Raw genomic sequence first — 17,155 nt, 5'->3', positions numbered from 1 at the left:
TAACTAGCAACCGTAGTATATAGGGACCCCCAAATTCGCTTCATAGATAGCCTCTAGCTCCTTAGCTTTCAACACAGATCATTACATTGAATAAGCCTCGCTTACAACTCTTTGACTCTGATCACTTGGTTACGGTCTACGACCTATTACCAACGTAACACCCAACTGCTCAGATTGACTGCCCTAGTGGCTCTGCCAACATAAACTACGACTAGTTTATCCCTTGGGAACCTTAGCCGTTACACGTTGAAAGCTCTTGTTCAGACTACTACCGCGTCACTCTGAGCAATACCTGATAACTGTCAACATGGCACCACGCGAGACTACCACCGCATCTGGATCCAATGAAACCCGAGAGGGACCAACCACCATCTCTGCTCACGACATGCTTGCTGAGATCATACGCCTTCGGGAACGGGTCCAACAGATGGAAGAAGAACGGCAGGAACAAGCCACGACTGCGGCCACAATTAAAAAGGACTTGGGAGAAATCCTTAGACCCAGGGCACCAGGACCGTACGACGGATCCCCGGGTGCGCTTCAAGGATTCCTCACTCAACTCAGGGCTTACCACCGACAATTCCCGACCAAAATGGAAGAATCCTCTGCCAAGGTACTGCACGCAGGAGGGTGTATGACGGGAGTGGCACTCGCATGGTTTGAACCCATTATGAGGGACTACCTTAACAAAGAAAAAGACGACCGCGAAGAAGAAACCAACACCATTTTCGAAAGTTACGATGAATTCGAAAAAGCTATCAAAAAGGCCTTTGGAACAGTTGACGAAGCTAGGGCTGCTGAGTACTACATCGACGGGCTCAAGCAGAAGGGATCGGCATCCGATTATGCCGCTCGCTTCAGACAACTTGCATCTCAGCTTGACTGGGAGGACGAACCTCTTATGTCAGCTTTCTATAAAGGACTTAAGGAAGAAGTCAAAGATGAACTCTACAGGGAGAACAGACCAGACAACTTATCGGACTACATCGCTATGGCGGTACGAATCGACGACAGACAGTATCAGCGACGCATACAGAAGAAACAGGGTAAAGGAACCTGGAGCCCTGCCAAAGGGAAGAGTTACCAAGCCAATCAACGCAGAAAGCGTGACGAACCTATTGCCTATGGTCACACTCTTAACCCTGGACGAATGGAGCTTGACGCTACCAAGAAAGACGACAAAAAGGAAAAGAAATGCTACAACTGCGGAAAACCAGGACATTTCGCCAATAAATGCAAGAAACCCAGGAAAGAATGGAAGCCAGTACCAGAAGGAGGTAAGAAACAACTCAATTCTACTAACCAACAGAAAATCGAAGTTACCGAATCAGAGGTGGAACATAAGAACCTCAACTGGACCTTCTGCTATGACGACAACTGCTACGTTCACATGAGCAGCAAACAAGAAAGAGGATGGTTTCCAAAAGAACCAAGAAAACCAAAGAAGAAAATTATGAACTTCATAGGAAACGGACTGCAAGTAGCCAAACAACTGGTACAAGAAGACCTGGACGAACAATCAATGGAAAAGAGAACGCTTGCAATGACGGGACGAAAGGAACTCCATGAACCAAAATCGCCAGAATATTTGGACGAAGACTCGCACCAAGAAATTCTCGATTGGGTGCGACAACAAGCAGAAGCAAGGAAGAATCGAAGGGAACAACAATATAGGGAGGAGCAAGACGCACAAATCCTCACCACCTTCGACGAACCGGAAGATAGAGTAAGGGAAATGAGCGTCGATGACGACAACGCAATCCTAGATACTCCAGAAGCGTCCGAAGACGAACGAAGCGAGGAAGAAACGCCTGCAAGGCTGACAGCCACACAAGAACAAGCTGTACAGCGATATTTCCCCGCACCAACAGGAAAACATTTCGCAATTCCTATTCTAGCAGTGGACACCACCACGGCAATGGAAAACCAGACACTATGGTTTCCGGAAGGAGAGAAGGAAGACGATCCTAGACTCTCACCAAGACACGCGGAACATACACGTTTAGCATGGGCATCATGCGCGTTTGCAATGTGCCAGGCACACTTTCAAACCAAGGCACGATTGGATGCGTTTCCGATCAGGATGAAAGGATATCCGATCAAAGCACCATACTTCAGATGGGAACTCCTAGAATGGAGAGTGAAGATAATCAATAACGATCAAACGATGATCTTGGAACCCGATTCAAACACACCCATCAAATGCCGAGCTCATACAGATCCTACGGACGTATGTGAATCAGACACATGCCAGTTACATGTACATACGAAGAACAGGCAGTGGCATCAGTATGTGTATGAGGGAAAAATCCCAACACACAGAAGGGAGTTACTACTCAAGTCACCTCGATGTGAAACAAAAGACCACATGGTATGCCCACTACCTAATTGTTCAGAACATATGGTAGATAAGGCCAGGGAATGGCACAAGTGGCAATGTGGAACACCAGCAGCATACAAACGGACACAGCGAGCATTAGACATACTCGAACAGAAAGACCCCAGGGGAACCACAGAATCAACATACCACAGTGAACAACAGTTGGATAAGTGGTACAACGAACAGAAGTTCAACCCCAGATGCAACAGGAAATATGCGGTAAACTGCGACAACCCAAGATGCGAAAAACACGGAGAAATGAAAAACCAAATTTACAATCGCCTATGTCAAATGTTTGACGATGGGTTTTGCTTCAAGCACCCGCAAAACGGAACTGGACCTACAGAATGGTACCAAGAAATGAAACGACAAATCGCAGAAGAATCTATTCCGGAAAACTCAAAAAACGAGGCACGCCATCTGTAAAAGGGCTACAGGCTGGCATGAAAAGAAAGACGCTAATGACCCTCAACGCAACCCAGAACGGACGAAGCGACAAAATGGTATTAGACGCCGAAGTCATGGGACATCGCGTTCGCATACTTGTGGACAGTGGCGCGATGGGCAACTATATCTCACCCAGAGTTGTGAATCGTTACCAACTACCGTGGAAACACAAAGAGGCACCATACGAGTTAACTGATATCGAAGGAAAACTTTTTGCCTATAATGACGGAATCATTAACCAAGAGACTGATCATCTCGAAGTACAGATTCAAAGTCATTCAGAAGTGATTCAACTCGATGTTATGGACGTATCGGAACACGACCTAGTGTTAGGGTACCCATGGTTATGGGAGAGTAACCCACTGATCAACTGGAGGACAGGCCAACTGAAGTGGAACGAGACTTCAGGCCAACAGAATCAGCAGAATTCGGAAGAAAGAACGAAATTTCGTCATAACTTAGCTCATGAACAGAGTTCTGAAGAAAAAGAACCTTCAAGCAAGTTATCCAAGGACCAACGACAACAAACAAGCGGCAGAAAAGCAGTCAAAACAATTGGATCCACCGTAACGACCTCGACGGCGCTACAAACCGGGATACGAACAACAATAAGCAACAAGAAGACAAAAGCCAAGATCCGAAAGGTTATTGCCACCTTAAGGAAAGACCTCGCGAACACAAACAAGAAACTCGAAGGAGAAAAGAGGAACGAGAACGATAAAGACGACAAAAGCCCAATAACGAAAGAAGAAAGACTCAAGAATATCCCTAAGGAATACCGGAAATACGAAAAATTATTCGCAGAAGAATTAGAAACCGGATTACCAGAACACAGCCAATGGGATCATCAGATTGAATTGATAGACGGAAAGTCGACAACATTCCATAAGATTTACAACTTAAACGCAAGAGAACTCGAAACACTACGGGAGTACATCGACGAGATGTTAGCGAAAGGCTACATCAGAGCATCCACATCAGAAGCTGGATACCCAGTTATGTTTGTTCCAAAGAAAAACGGGAAACTGCGGTTAGTAGTGGACTATCGGCGATTGAACGCGATTACCATGAAGGATCGAACACCGTTGCCACTAATATCGGAACTACGGGACCGATTGCACGGAATGAATTGGTTCACCGCTTTGGACCTGAAGGGAGCATACAATTTGATTCGAATAAAGAAAGGCCATGAATGGAAGACAGCCTTTAGAACGAAGTTCGGACTATTCGAATACCTGGTAATGCCATTCGGGCTTACCAACGCACCAGCGACATTCCAACGAATGATCAACAGCGTACTACGAAAATATTTGGACAATTTTGTGGTAGTGTATCTGGACGATATACTGATCTTCTCAAAAACCCTGGAAGACCACAAAAGACATGTACACAAGGTACTACAAGCGCTACAAGACGCGAAGTTACTAGTGGAACCAGCAAAAAGCAAATTCCATACCCAGGAAGTAGACTTCCTAGGACACACGATACGACCAAACGAGATACGAATGGAAAAGACAAAGATTGAGGCAGTAAGGAACTGGCCAACACCGAAGAATGTCAAGGACATACAAAGCTTTAGAGGCTTTGCGAACTATTACAGGAGATTCATCAAGAGCTACGGCGAAATCGCAGCACCCTTGGATGAACTCACCAAGAAGGATAAGCAGTGGAATTGGAACGATGAGGCGCAATGTGCCTTTGACAAGATCAAAGAACTCATCACATCCGAACCTGTTTTGAGAACCTTCGACCCAGAAAAAGAAACGGAACTAGAAACCGACTCATCAGACTTTGCTCTAGGAGCACAAGTTGGACAAAGAGACGATGACGGAAAACTACACCCTATTGCGTTCTACTCGAAGAAACTTCATGGAGCAGAACTCAACTACCCCATCTACGACAAAGAATTCCTAGCAATCATCAATGCTTTCAAGGAATTTAGACACTATCTCATGGGAAGCAAACACAAAGTTAAGGTGTATACCGATCATAAGAACATCTCTCATTTTGCGACGACGCAACAATTGAATGGACGACAAATTCGATGGGCCGAATATCTTTCAGAATTCGACTACGAAATCATCCATCGAAAAGGATCCGAGAACGGACGAGCAGACGCTCTAAGTCGAAGAAGCGACTACGATACAGGAGTACCTACAGCAACAGGACCACTCCTTGAGATCAATAAAAATGGCAATTTCCAGCAGAAACAACTGAATGCCATATTGAAAGTACAGAAAGAAGACCCAGTATACGGCAAAATACACCAATGGGCAACAGACAATATACAACACATTGGGGACGTACCGACGGGATGCACATGCCACCCAGGAGGAGTACCAATGTATGGAGAGAAAATCTGGATACCACCAGAATTACAAGAAGAATGCATCAAAGAAATGCATGAACATCCAGTCTACGGACATCAAGGAATCCGCAAGACACTGGATAAGATACGACGACAATACGATTTCTCAGGAATCAAGAAAATGGTCGAAAAGGTTGTCAACGAATGCATACAATGCGGAAAAAGTAAGGCTTCACGACATAAGCCATACGGAGAACTGCAACCATTACCAGTACCAACACGACCATGGGAATCGATAGCTTTCGATCATATTACGAAGCTACCAATGTCAAAAGAACCAATGACCAACGTGGAATATGACAGCATATTCGTGGTCACGGATAGACTCACAAAATACGGATACTTTTTACCGTACAGAGAAGCAAGCAATGCAGAAGAACTTGCATATGTGTTCTTACGAACAATAGCAAGTAACCATGGACTGCCAGAAGAAATCATATCGGACAGAGGAAGTACATTTACTTCTAAGTTTTGGCAAGCACTTATGGCACAACTTGGAACGAATCACAAGTTAAGCACCGCATACCATCCACAGACAGATGGACAGACGGAAAGATTGAACCAGACGCTTGAACAGTATCTACGATGTTACATCAATCATCAACAGGACGATTGGGTTAAATGGTTACCTACAGCGCAATTGGCTTACAATAGCTCGATATCAGAATCGACAAAGCAAACACCAGCCTACGCCAATTACGGATTTAATCCCGAAGTATTTCGAACACAGCGCGAAGGACCGCAAGCAGAACGAGCGATGCTGCAAGCAGATGAACTGAAGAGATTGCACGAAGAAATGCGACACGAATTGGAATTCGTACGAAACAGAATGGCACAATACCATAATCGTAAAAGATCGAAGGGACCAATCTTTGGGGAGGGAGACATGGTCTACCTACTCCGACGAAACATCAAAACAACGCGACCAAGCGACAAATTGGACTACAAAAAATTAGGACCATTCGCTATCAAGAAAAGAATATCGACAAACAACTACGAACTTTCATTACCAAAGACTATGAGGAATCATCCTATAGTACACATTTCACTTCTTGAGAAAGCACCAAACAATGCACCAGCAGAAGAAGACATCGAAGTCATGAACGAAACGGAATATGAAGTAGAACGGATCTTAGACATGAGGACAAGAAACAAAACACGCCAATATCTCATTAAATGGAAAAGCTATGGAGACGAGGAAAACACATGGGAACCTACGGAGCACCTGAAGAATTGCCAGCACCTATTACGGCAGTATCACCAGCAGCATTCAACAAGGCATCCCCAAACACAGCGTTCCAATCCAACACGTCAATAGCGCCTAGAGATTGCGCATCGATAACAGCCTCGGATTCGCGACGCTCCTCCTCCTCCAACTCATCCAGCGATTGCAGACCCAAGCGAGTCATTTGTTGACCCTTGGTAACCAACTGCCGCTTTTGGCGGCGCAGTCGCGCTAGACGGGCCAGCGCTTCATTCAACTCAGCCTGAGCCTTGAGCATTTGCTCTTCCGCTCTCTCTTCCTCCTGATCCAAACGTTTCGATTCGGAAATAATGCGACCAACTACAAGGACACTCATTAGCAAAAAACAGTGACACACAAAAAGGACACCTACGCGAGCTAATCGCGACACCAGAAGCATCACAGGAACGCCCCCGCCGCACGCATTCCCCGCACTTGGAGGAACGCTCAATCATCTTGCAACGAAGACCACGGGCGGAACAAAAGGAACACGGCATGACGTCGTAACCAAACGATTCAATGGAATCAGCCAAGCGATCGTTCCGTAAGGTAGAAGGAGCCTTCAACGAGGGATCTTTTCGCTTTCGGGTACGAGGAACGACGGTACGACTGGACATGGCGTCAGAAGGACATCACAAAGGATGAAAAGAAAGAGGAACTTACCAACGAAAAGAAAAGGGCAGAGGAACTACTTATGAAACAAGGCCTAGGTCTTGAGGACAAGACCATGGGAGAGGGGACATCGTGTTACGACCCAGCACGTAGGCTGCAGGTTGGGCCGGCTGCATGGAGCCGCCGGGCGGCACAGGCATGACGGGCCACGGAACATTGGTCGGCACGACAGGACCAATGGGAAGGACGCTCAGTTATTATAAGTGAGCATGCACAACGCTCACCAGTGTTTGGAAGTGAGCATCGAGGATGCTCACCTCCGCGATAACTAGCAACCGTAGTATATAGGGACCCCCAAATTCGCTTCATAGATAGCCTCTAGCTCCTTAGCTTTCAACACAGATCATTACATTGAATAAGCCTCGCTTACAACTCTTTGACTCTGATCACTTGGTTACGGTCTACGACCTATTACCAACGTAACACCCAACTGCTCAGATTGACTGCCCTAGTGGCTCTGCCAACATAAACTACGACTAGTTTATCCCTTGGGAACCTTAGCCGTTACAGCTAATAAAATCAATAAAATTTAGAAGAAAAAATAAAATTTTATTATAACTTAGCTTATAAATAAAGTTTTAAAGAAAAAAAACCTTTAAGTAAGTTATTTAAGGACTAATAATAATAAATAAGCAGTAAAAAAATAATTAAAATAATTAGATTTATTATAATAACCTTAATAGCGCTATAAACTAGGATATAAATAATAATAAGTAATAAGAAAATAAAAGCTAAAATCTAAAAGGTTATTACTACCTTAAGAAAAGACCTTATAAATATAAATAAGAAACTTAAAAGAGAAAAAAGGAATAAAAATAATAAAAATAATAAAAGCCTAATAATAAAAGAAGAAAAACTTAAAAATATCTCTAAGAAATACTAAAAATATAAAAAATTATTTATAAAAAAACTAAAAACCAGATTATTAAAATATAATTAATAAGATTATTAAATTAAATTAATAAATAAAAAGTTAATAATATTTTATAAGATTTATAACTTAAATATAAAAGAACTTAAAATACTATAAAAGTATATTAATAAGATATTAGTAAAAGGTTATATTAAAGTATTTATATTAGAAGCTAAATACCTAGTTATATTTATTTTAAAGAAAAATAAGAAACTATAATTAATAGTAGATTATTAGTAATTAAACGTGATTATTATAAAGGATTAAATATTATTACTATTAATATTAAAACTATAAAACTAATTATATAAAATAAATTAGTTTATTACTTTAAACCTAAAGGGAGTATATAATTTAATTTAAATAAAAAAAAGCTATAAATAAAAGATAGCTTTTAGAATAAAGTTTAAATTATTTAAATACTTAGTAATATTATTTAAGCTTATTAATATATTAATAATATTTTAATAAATAATTAATAATATATTATAAAAATATTTAAATAATTTTATAATAATATATTTAAATAATATATTAATTTTCTTAAAAACCCTAAAAAACTATAAAGAATATATATATAAAGTATTATAAGCGCTATAAAACGTAAAGTTATTAGTAAAATTAGTAAAAAGTAAATTCTATATATAAGAAGTAGACTTTTTAGGATATATAATATAATTAAATAAGATATAAATAAAAAAATCTAAAGTAAAGGTAATAAGGAATTAGCTAATATTAAAGAATATTAAGGATATATAAAGCTTTAAGGGCTTTATAAACTATTATAAAAAATTTATTAAGAGCTATAATAAAATTATAATACCTTTAAATAAACTTACTAAAAAGAATAAGTAATAGAATTAAAATAATAAGGCGTAATATACCTTTAATAAAATTAAAGAACTTATTATATTTAAACTTATTTTAAGAACTTTTAACTTAAAAAAGGAAATAAAATTAAAAATTAATTTATTAGATTTTACTTTAAGAGTATAAGTTAAATAAAGAGATAATAATAAAAAATTATACTTTATTATATTTTACTTAAAAAAACTTTATAAAGTAAAACTTAATTATCTTATTTATAATAAAAAATTCTTAGTAATTATTAATACTTTTAAGGAATTTAGATATTATTTTATAGAAAGTAAATATAAGATTAAAGTATATATTAATTATAAAAATATCTCTTATTTTATAATAATATAATAATTAAATAAATAATAAATTTAATAAGCTAAATATTTTTTAGAATTTAATTATAAAATTATTTATTAAAAGGGATCTAAAAATAAATAAGTAAATACTTTAAGTTAAAGAAGTAATTATAATATAAAAGTACTTATAATAATAAGATAACTTCTTAAAATTAATAAAAATAATAATTTTTAATAAAAATAATTAAATATTATATTAAAAGTATAAAAGGAAAACCTAATATATAGTAAAATATACTAATAAATAATAAATAATATATAATATATTAGGGATATATTAATAAGATATATATATTACTTAAAAGGAGTATTAATATATAAAAAGAAAATCTAAATATTACTAGAATTATAAGAAGAATATATTAAAAAAATATATAAATACTTAGTTTATAAATATTAAGAAATCTATAAAATACTAAATAAAATATAATAATAATACGATTTCTTAGAAATTAAAAAAATAATTAAAAAAGTTATTAATAAATACATATAATATAAAAAAAGTAAGGCTTTATAATATAAGCTATATAAAAAATTATAATTATTACTAGTACTAATACGACTATAGGAATTAATAGCTTTTAATTATATTATAAAGCTACTAATATTAAAAGAACTAATAACTAATATAAAATATAATAATATATTTATAGTTATAAATAAACTTATAAAGTATAAATACTTTTTATTATATAAAAAAGTAAGTAATATAAAAAAACTTATATATATATTCTTATAAATAATAATAAGTAATTATAAATTACTAAAAGAAATTATATTAAATAAAAGAAGTACTTTTACCTCTAAGTTTTAATAAGTACTTATAATATAACTTAAAATAAATCATAAGTTAAGTATTATATATTATCTATAAATAGATAAATAAATAAAAAGATTAAACCAAACGCTTAAATAATATTTATAATATTATATTAATTATTAATAAGATAATTAGGTTAAATAGTTACTTATAGTATAATTAGCTTATAATAGCTTAATATTAGAATTAATAAAGTAAATACTAGCTTATATTAATTATAGATTTAATCTTAAAGTATTTTAAATATAATATAAAAAACTATAAGTAAAATAAGTAATATTATAAGTAAATAAACTAAAGAAATTATATAAAAAAATATAATATAAATTAGAATTTATATAAAATAAAATAATATAATATTATAATTATAAAAGATTAAAGGGATTAATTTTTAAGGAGAAAAATATAGTTTATTTACTCTAATAAAATATTAAAATAATATAATTAAGTAATAAATTAGATTATAAAAAATTAGGACTATTTATTATTAAAAAATAAATATTAATAAATAACTATAAACTTTTATTATTAAAAACTATAAGAAATTATCTTATAGTATATATTTTACTTCTTAAAAAGGTATTAAGTAATATACTAATAAAAGAAAATATTAAAGTTATAAATAAAATAAAATATAAAGTAAAATAGATCTTAAATATAAGAATAAGAAATAAAATATATTAATATCTTATTAAATAAAAAAGCTATAAAGATAAGAAAAATATATAAGAACCTATAAAGCACCTAAAAAATTACTAGTACTTATTATAATAATATTACTAATAGTATTTAATAAGATATCCCTAAACATAATATTTTAATTTAATATATTAATAGCGCCTAAAAATTATATATTAATAATAGCCTTAAATTTATAATACTTCTTCTCCTTTAACTTATTTAATAATTATAAACCTAAGTAAGTTATTTATTAACTCTTAGTAATTAATTACTACTTTTAATAGCATAATTATACTAAATAAGCCAGCACTTTATTTAACTTAGCTTAAGCTTTAAGTATTTACTTTTTTACTTTTTTTTCCTCTTAATTTAAATATTTTAATTTAAAAATAATATAATTAATTATAAAAATACTTATTAATAAAAAATAATAATATATAAAAAAGACACTTATATAAGTTAATTATAATACTAGAAGTATTATAAAAATACCCTTACTATATATATTTCTTATACTTAAAGGAATACTTAATTATCTTATAATAAAAACTATAAGTAAAATAAAAGGAATATAATATAATATTATAATTAAATAATTTAATAGAATTAGTTAAGTAATTATTTTATAAGGTAAAAGGAGCCTTTAATAAGGGATCTTTTTACTTTTAGGTATAAAAAATAATAATATAACTAAATATAGTATTAAAAGGATATTATAAAGGATAAAAAGAAAAAGGAACTTATTAATAAAAAGAAAAAAGTAAAGAAACTACTTATAAAATAAGGCCTAGATCTTAAAAATAAAACTATAAAAAAGGGGATATTATATTATAACCTAGTATATAAGCTATAGGTTAAGCCAGCTATATAAAGCTACTAGGCGGTATAAGTATAATAGGCTATAAAATATTAGTTAGTATAATAAGACTAATAAGAAAAATACTTAATTATTATAAGTAAGTATATATAATACTTACTAGTATTTAAAAGTAAGTATTAAGAATACTTACCTTTATAATAACTAGTAATTATAGTATATAAGGACCCTTAATTTTACTTTATAAATAAACTTTAACTTCTTAGCTTTTAATAATAATTATTATATTAAATAAGCTTTACTTATAACTCTTTAACTCTGATTACTTAGTTATAGTTTATAACCTATTACTAATATAATACCTAACTACTTAGATTAACTGCCTTAATAGCTTTGCTAATATAAACTATAATTAGTTTATCCCTTAGGAACCTTAGCCGTTATAAAAGTATAATACTTTAATTAAATATTTTTTTATTTTAATTAAAAATATATCTAGTTATATCTTAATTATAAAATATACCTAGTATATTATAAATATATATAATACTTATATTAATTATATATAGTTTTTATATTTTAATAAGAGTTTAAGGTTATTTCTTTTTTCTTTTTTTAGGTATTATAATATTAGGTTTTTTAATATTATAATAGTATTTATTATAATAATAAAAATTATAAAATATTTTCTTATTAGTATAAGAAAATATTATTATATAGCTTATTTTTATATAGCTATTAGCTTTATTAGTATTTCTTTTTTACTTTATTTATTTTTAGATACTTTTAAAGTATTTAGAATTATATTATTATTATTAATACTTATTTTTTTTACTTTATTTTTTAGTTTATTAAGGGGGGTAAAAATTTATATATTTTACTTCTTTTTATATTATTATTTCCTTTAAATTTTCCTTACTTTTACTTATTATTACACCTAATTAAGGATTTTTTAGTATAAGTCTTTATTTAAATATTCTAGTAACTTTAGTTTATAAAGTTCTTTTTATCTTATTATTATAAAAGTTTTCTTTTTTATTAATTATTTATTTAGTTTTTTTTATACTAGTTATTTAGCTATTTATAGCTTATTTCCTATAAAGTTTATAATTTTTTTCCTTAGTTTTTTTAGTTTTTTTAGAAATTATTCTTTTTCTTATTTATTACTTATATAAATATAATAATTATTATTATAGTAAAAGGTTTAATTAAGGTTTTTATATTTTACCTCTAGTTTAATAACTTTATTTTTTTATTAGTTAATAATATTAAGCTGTTTCTTATTTTCTTTTAGTACTAGCTTTTATTTTTTTTTAGATTTCTTATATTTATTAATAAAATATCTTAGTTTTTTATAATTATAATATTTTTTTTTTTCCTCTTATTCTTTTTAATAATATTAAGCTTTATTTATCTAGGGTTAAAAGTATAATTATAAGTAATAAGTTCTTTTTACCTTTTTTTTTAGTTTACCTATTATTTTCTTTTTCTTATAAGGTTTTAGGTTTTTTTTCTTATTACTTTTATATATATTACTAATATTATTTATTATTAATTTAAATTACTATTATTATATAATTTAAGAAGTTATTTAATATATTTTCTTTATATAGTTTATTCTTAATTTTTTTTTTTAGTTTTTTAAAGAAAGCTAATATAAGTAGCTTATTTTCTTAGTCTAGTACTAAAGTAATTTATTTAAAATATACTATATAATCTAATATAAATTCTTTTTATTTAAGTTAATTTATATAAATAATTATAATTCTTACTTTATTAATTAATCTAAATATTTTTTTAATTACTTTTTTAAATTTCTTATAATTAATAAATATTTCTTTTATTTTATTTTTTTAATTATTTTTTATATTAATAAAATAGTTTTATATAATTAGTTTAAATTATATAAGTATAATACTTATTATATATCTTTTAATATATAATACTTTTACTTATATATTAATTAACTTATTTAAGTAGAATTAATAATATACTTTAAGCTAGGTTAAGAATTCTTAAAGTATTTTTAGGTTATTATTATAAGGTTCTAATACTCTAGGCTTAGTAATCTCTCTTAAGTTTTTTTATTTTAATATAAGTATTTAGCGTTTAAGGCTAAGTTACTTAACCTATTAGTATAATTATATAAGTTTAGTTATAAGGTTCTAGGGTTTAAGGCTTTAAGGTTTCTAAGGTATTAGTAATATAATTACTTTAGATAAGGTAGATATTATAAGTACTATTTTAATAATTATTAGATATTACTTAGAGTAATATAATAGTTATTTAAATAAGAGCTTTTAATGTATAATAGCTATGGTTCTTAAGAAATAAACTAGTTATAGTTTATATTAGTAAAATAATTAAGGTAATTAATCTAAGTAATTAGTTATTATATTAGTAATAGGTTATAAATTATAATTAAGTAATTAAAGTTAAAAAATTATAAGTAAAGCTTATTTAATATAATAATTTATATTAAAAGCTAAGAAGCTAAAGTTTATTTATAAAGCGAAATTAAAGGTTTTTATATATTATAATAAATTACTTCTCTTATTATAATATTTCTCTCTGGATTATTATTATAACCGTGATCTTGCTTATATAAATTACGGTTTTTTCTGCGATTTAAATATAATAATTACTTTAATTATTAATTTGTTATCCGCCCTGCTTATACTGCCTTGTGGCTTATATAGCCGGCCTAACCTGTAGCCTGCTTCCTATATATAACTGGGTCGTAATACTATAAAAGGGTTACTTTATAAATATAAATAAGGCTTTTTTAGCTAGATTAAGTAGCTTTTATTTTAATTTTTTATATTAATATAATATTATTAGATTACTTTTTAGAAAAAAGCTATAATTAGAATCTAGTTATAAAAGCTATATTAAAGGATAATAAAATTATTTTTTTTATAAAGTATTATTTTAAGTAGCTTATTATTAAATTTAATAAAATCTATTAAATTAAAAGCTTTTAATTTAATTTAATATAATTTTGATCTAAGAAAATAACTTTTATTAACTTTTAGTATTAATAGCTAGATTACTTATATATAAATAGCCTTAAATATTTAGTTTAATAAACTATTAAATTAAAAATTTAAAGCTTTATATAAATTAATTATAAAGCTTATTTTAAAGTTAAAACTAAAAGAATTATTTTTTATAAAAACTTATAAATAATAAGCTTTAAATTTTTTTAAAAAATTTATATTAATATCTTTTAATTTAAGCTTAATTATAATAATAAATTAATAATTCTAATAATTAAAAATAAATTTTTAGGCTTTTTAATAGTTTTTAAGCTTAAAAATACTGCTTAAAATACTTTTTTATTAATTTTTTAATTATTTAAAGCTTAAATTTAATAGTAATATTAGCTAGGTATTTATTAAATTTATTAGGATAATAATAAAAGCCTTTAAATAGCTTATAAAGCCTAGGTTAATTAAAAAGGTATTATTAATAAGCTTATATTATTATATATACTTACTTAAAATAGTTTTATTAAAAAGTTTAAGGGTATTTTAGGGTTAAAAGCTTATATAATATAGCTAATAGCTAATTTTTTAGCTAAATTATAACTTAAAATCTAAAAAACTATTATTTACTTTTATAATTTATTATTATAATAAAGTATAAACTAAAAAACGCTTTTTTAATAACTTTAATAATAGCTTTAATTAAATAATTATAATATAAGTTATTTAGATAAGCCTAATATTATATATTTAGTTATATATAGTTATAAAGCTTATTTAATAACCTAAAAAGCCCTTTAAAGCCTTTAAAAATAGTCTTTAAAAATAGCAATTTATATAAAAATTAGTTATTTTATTAGATATAATTTAATTAATATTTTTTATATATAAATTCTATTAAAATCAGAAATTAAATAGGTTTAAAATATAATTTTTAATAAAAAAACCTTTTATTAAAGCTAAATTTATTAAATTTAACTAAAAAAATTATAATAGCTTAAATTTTTAACTTATATTAAGTTTAATAATAATAATAATACTAATAAAGTATAATTAGTTATTAAAGTTAATATTTAAAGCTTTAAATAAGCTAATTAAAATAAAAGCTAATTATTAAGCTTTAATATTTTTAAAAACCTTGAATTAAATATAAGTAGCTATTAACTAAACTTTTTAATACTAGTTTTATTAAACTTATTTAATTAAAATAATTAATTTAAAAGCTTAAAATAATTATAATAAATTTTTAATAAAGCTTTTAATAGCTTTTATAATAGCTTTTTAATTAAATAGCTTAAAAAGCTATATAAAAAAAGCTTATTACCTAAACTTTAATATTAAAAAAAGCTAAAAAAATACTTATATAAGCTTAAATTTAAAAAGGCTATAAAAGCTAAATATAAGACTTTTTATAGCTAAAAAACTTTTTAGCTTATTTAACCTAATTAAATTAAATATTATTAATATTTATTATTATTAATTTAAGTATTTAAATATAAATATAATAAGTATAAATTTATTAATAAATTTAAAGCTTATTTATTATTATAAATTTAAGCTAAAAGCTTAGGTCTAGGTAGGATTCTAAGCGGAGCTAAACCAAACCTAGTATAAATAAACTTTAAGCTAATAAAAACTTTTAAGTTTAAGTAAAATTTTAAGTAAAATTAAATTAAACTTAATATAAATAAATTTTAGGTTAAAATAAAGTATATTAAAAAAAAAATAAAACTTTTTTTTTATTTTTTTTTTTAAGTTTATTTTTATTATTTAATAATATATATATATAATTATAAGTATAATTAATTTTTTATAAAAAATAAATTTTATTATAAATAACCTTATAAAATAAATAATTAATATAAAACTAAGTTTATTTATACCTAAAAATACTATTTTAATTAATAGCTTTTAAAGTAATATTATAATACTTTAAAAAGTTATTATTACTTAAATATAAAAGCTTTATAAGCTTATTAAATAATATTTTCTTCTTAAAAACTAAATAATATAAAGTTTTTTTATAATAATAATATTAGCTTATATTAGCTTTTAAATAAAGTATAAATTAATTCTAATAAAAGCTTTATTTAATAATAATAAAACTATATTTATAGCTTAAAAAAACCTAATATAATATAAGCTAATTATAAATATAATATTTATAAGTAATAATTATAATTAATAGGCTTTTATTTTTTAGAACCTTTTAGCTAAAATTTAAAGCTAAATAGCTTTTTACTTTAAAAATAATAAGAAAATTAGCTATAATTTAGCTATATTTTTAGGCTACTTAATTATTATATATATTAACCTTTATAAAAAGAAAATAGCTTTTATTAAGCTTAATTAAATAAAATAATAATAAAATAAATTATTTATAAACTTTTTTATTTAATTTAAAAATAAAATTATATTTATTAAAAGCGTTAAATAAAAAAACTTTATTAAGTTAATAAAATTATAATAATTTTTTAATAAATATATATAAAAAAAAATTATTAATTAAGAAATATTATATTTTAAATATATTAAAATAATAGCTTACTTTTATAATATAATTATAAATATTAAATTATTATAATTAAAAAAGAAATTTTATAATAAGTA

At 27.9% G+C, this 17,155-nt stretch overlaps 1 protein-coding gene across 1 annotated transcript; it reads left to right on the top strand.

The window, feature by feature from the left end:
* Nucleotides 1-307: 307 nt before the first annotated feature.
* Nucleotides 308-6,513, top strand: Tf2-12_15 (Transposon Tf2-12 polyprotein; the record flags this gene model as incomplete). Its single annotated transcript, XM_066131691.1, has 2 exons — nucleotides 308-2,230; nucleotides 2,863-6,513. The coding sequence occupies 2 exons, from the start codon at nucleotides 308-310 to the stop codon at nucleotides 6,511-6,513; spliced, it is 5,574 nt and encodes a 1,857-aa protein (XP_065987835.1).
* Between the last annotated feature and the right edge of the window lie 10,642 nt (nucleotides 6,514-17,155).

Source organism: Metarhizium brunneum, chromosome 7 (assembly GCF_013426205.1).
Source record: "Metarhizium brunneum chromosome 7, complete sequence".
Classification (NCBI taxonomy): Eukaryota; Fungi; Ascomycota; class Sordariomycetes; order Hypocreales; family Clavicipitaceae; genus Metarhizium; species Metarhizium brunneum.
The sequence above is the reverse complement of the archived record's forward strand: the minus strand, read 5'-3'. Positions and strand labels throughout refer to the sequence as shown.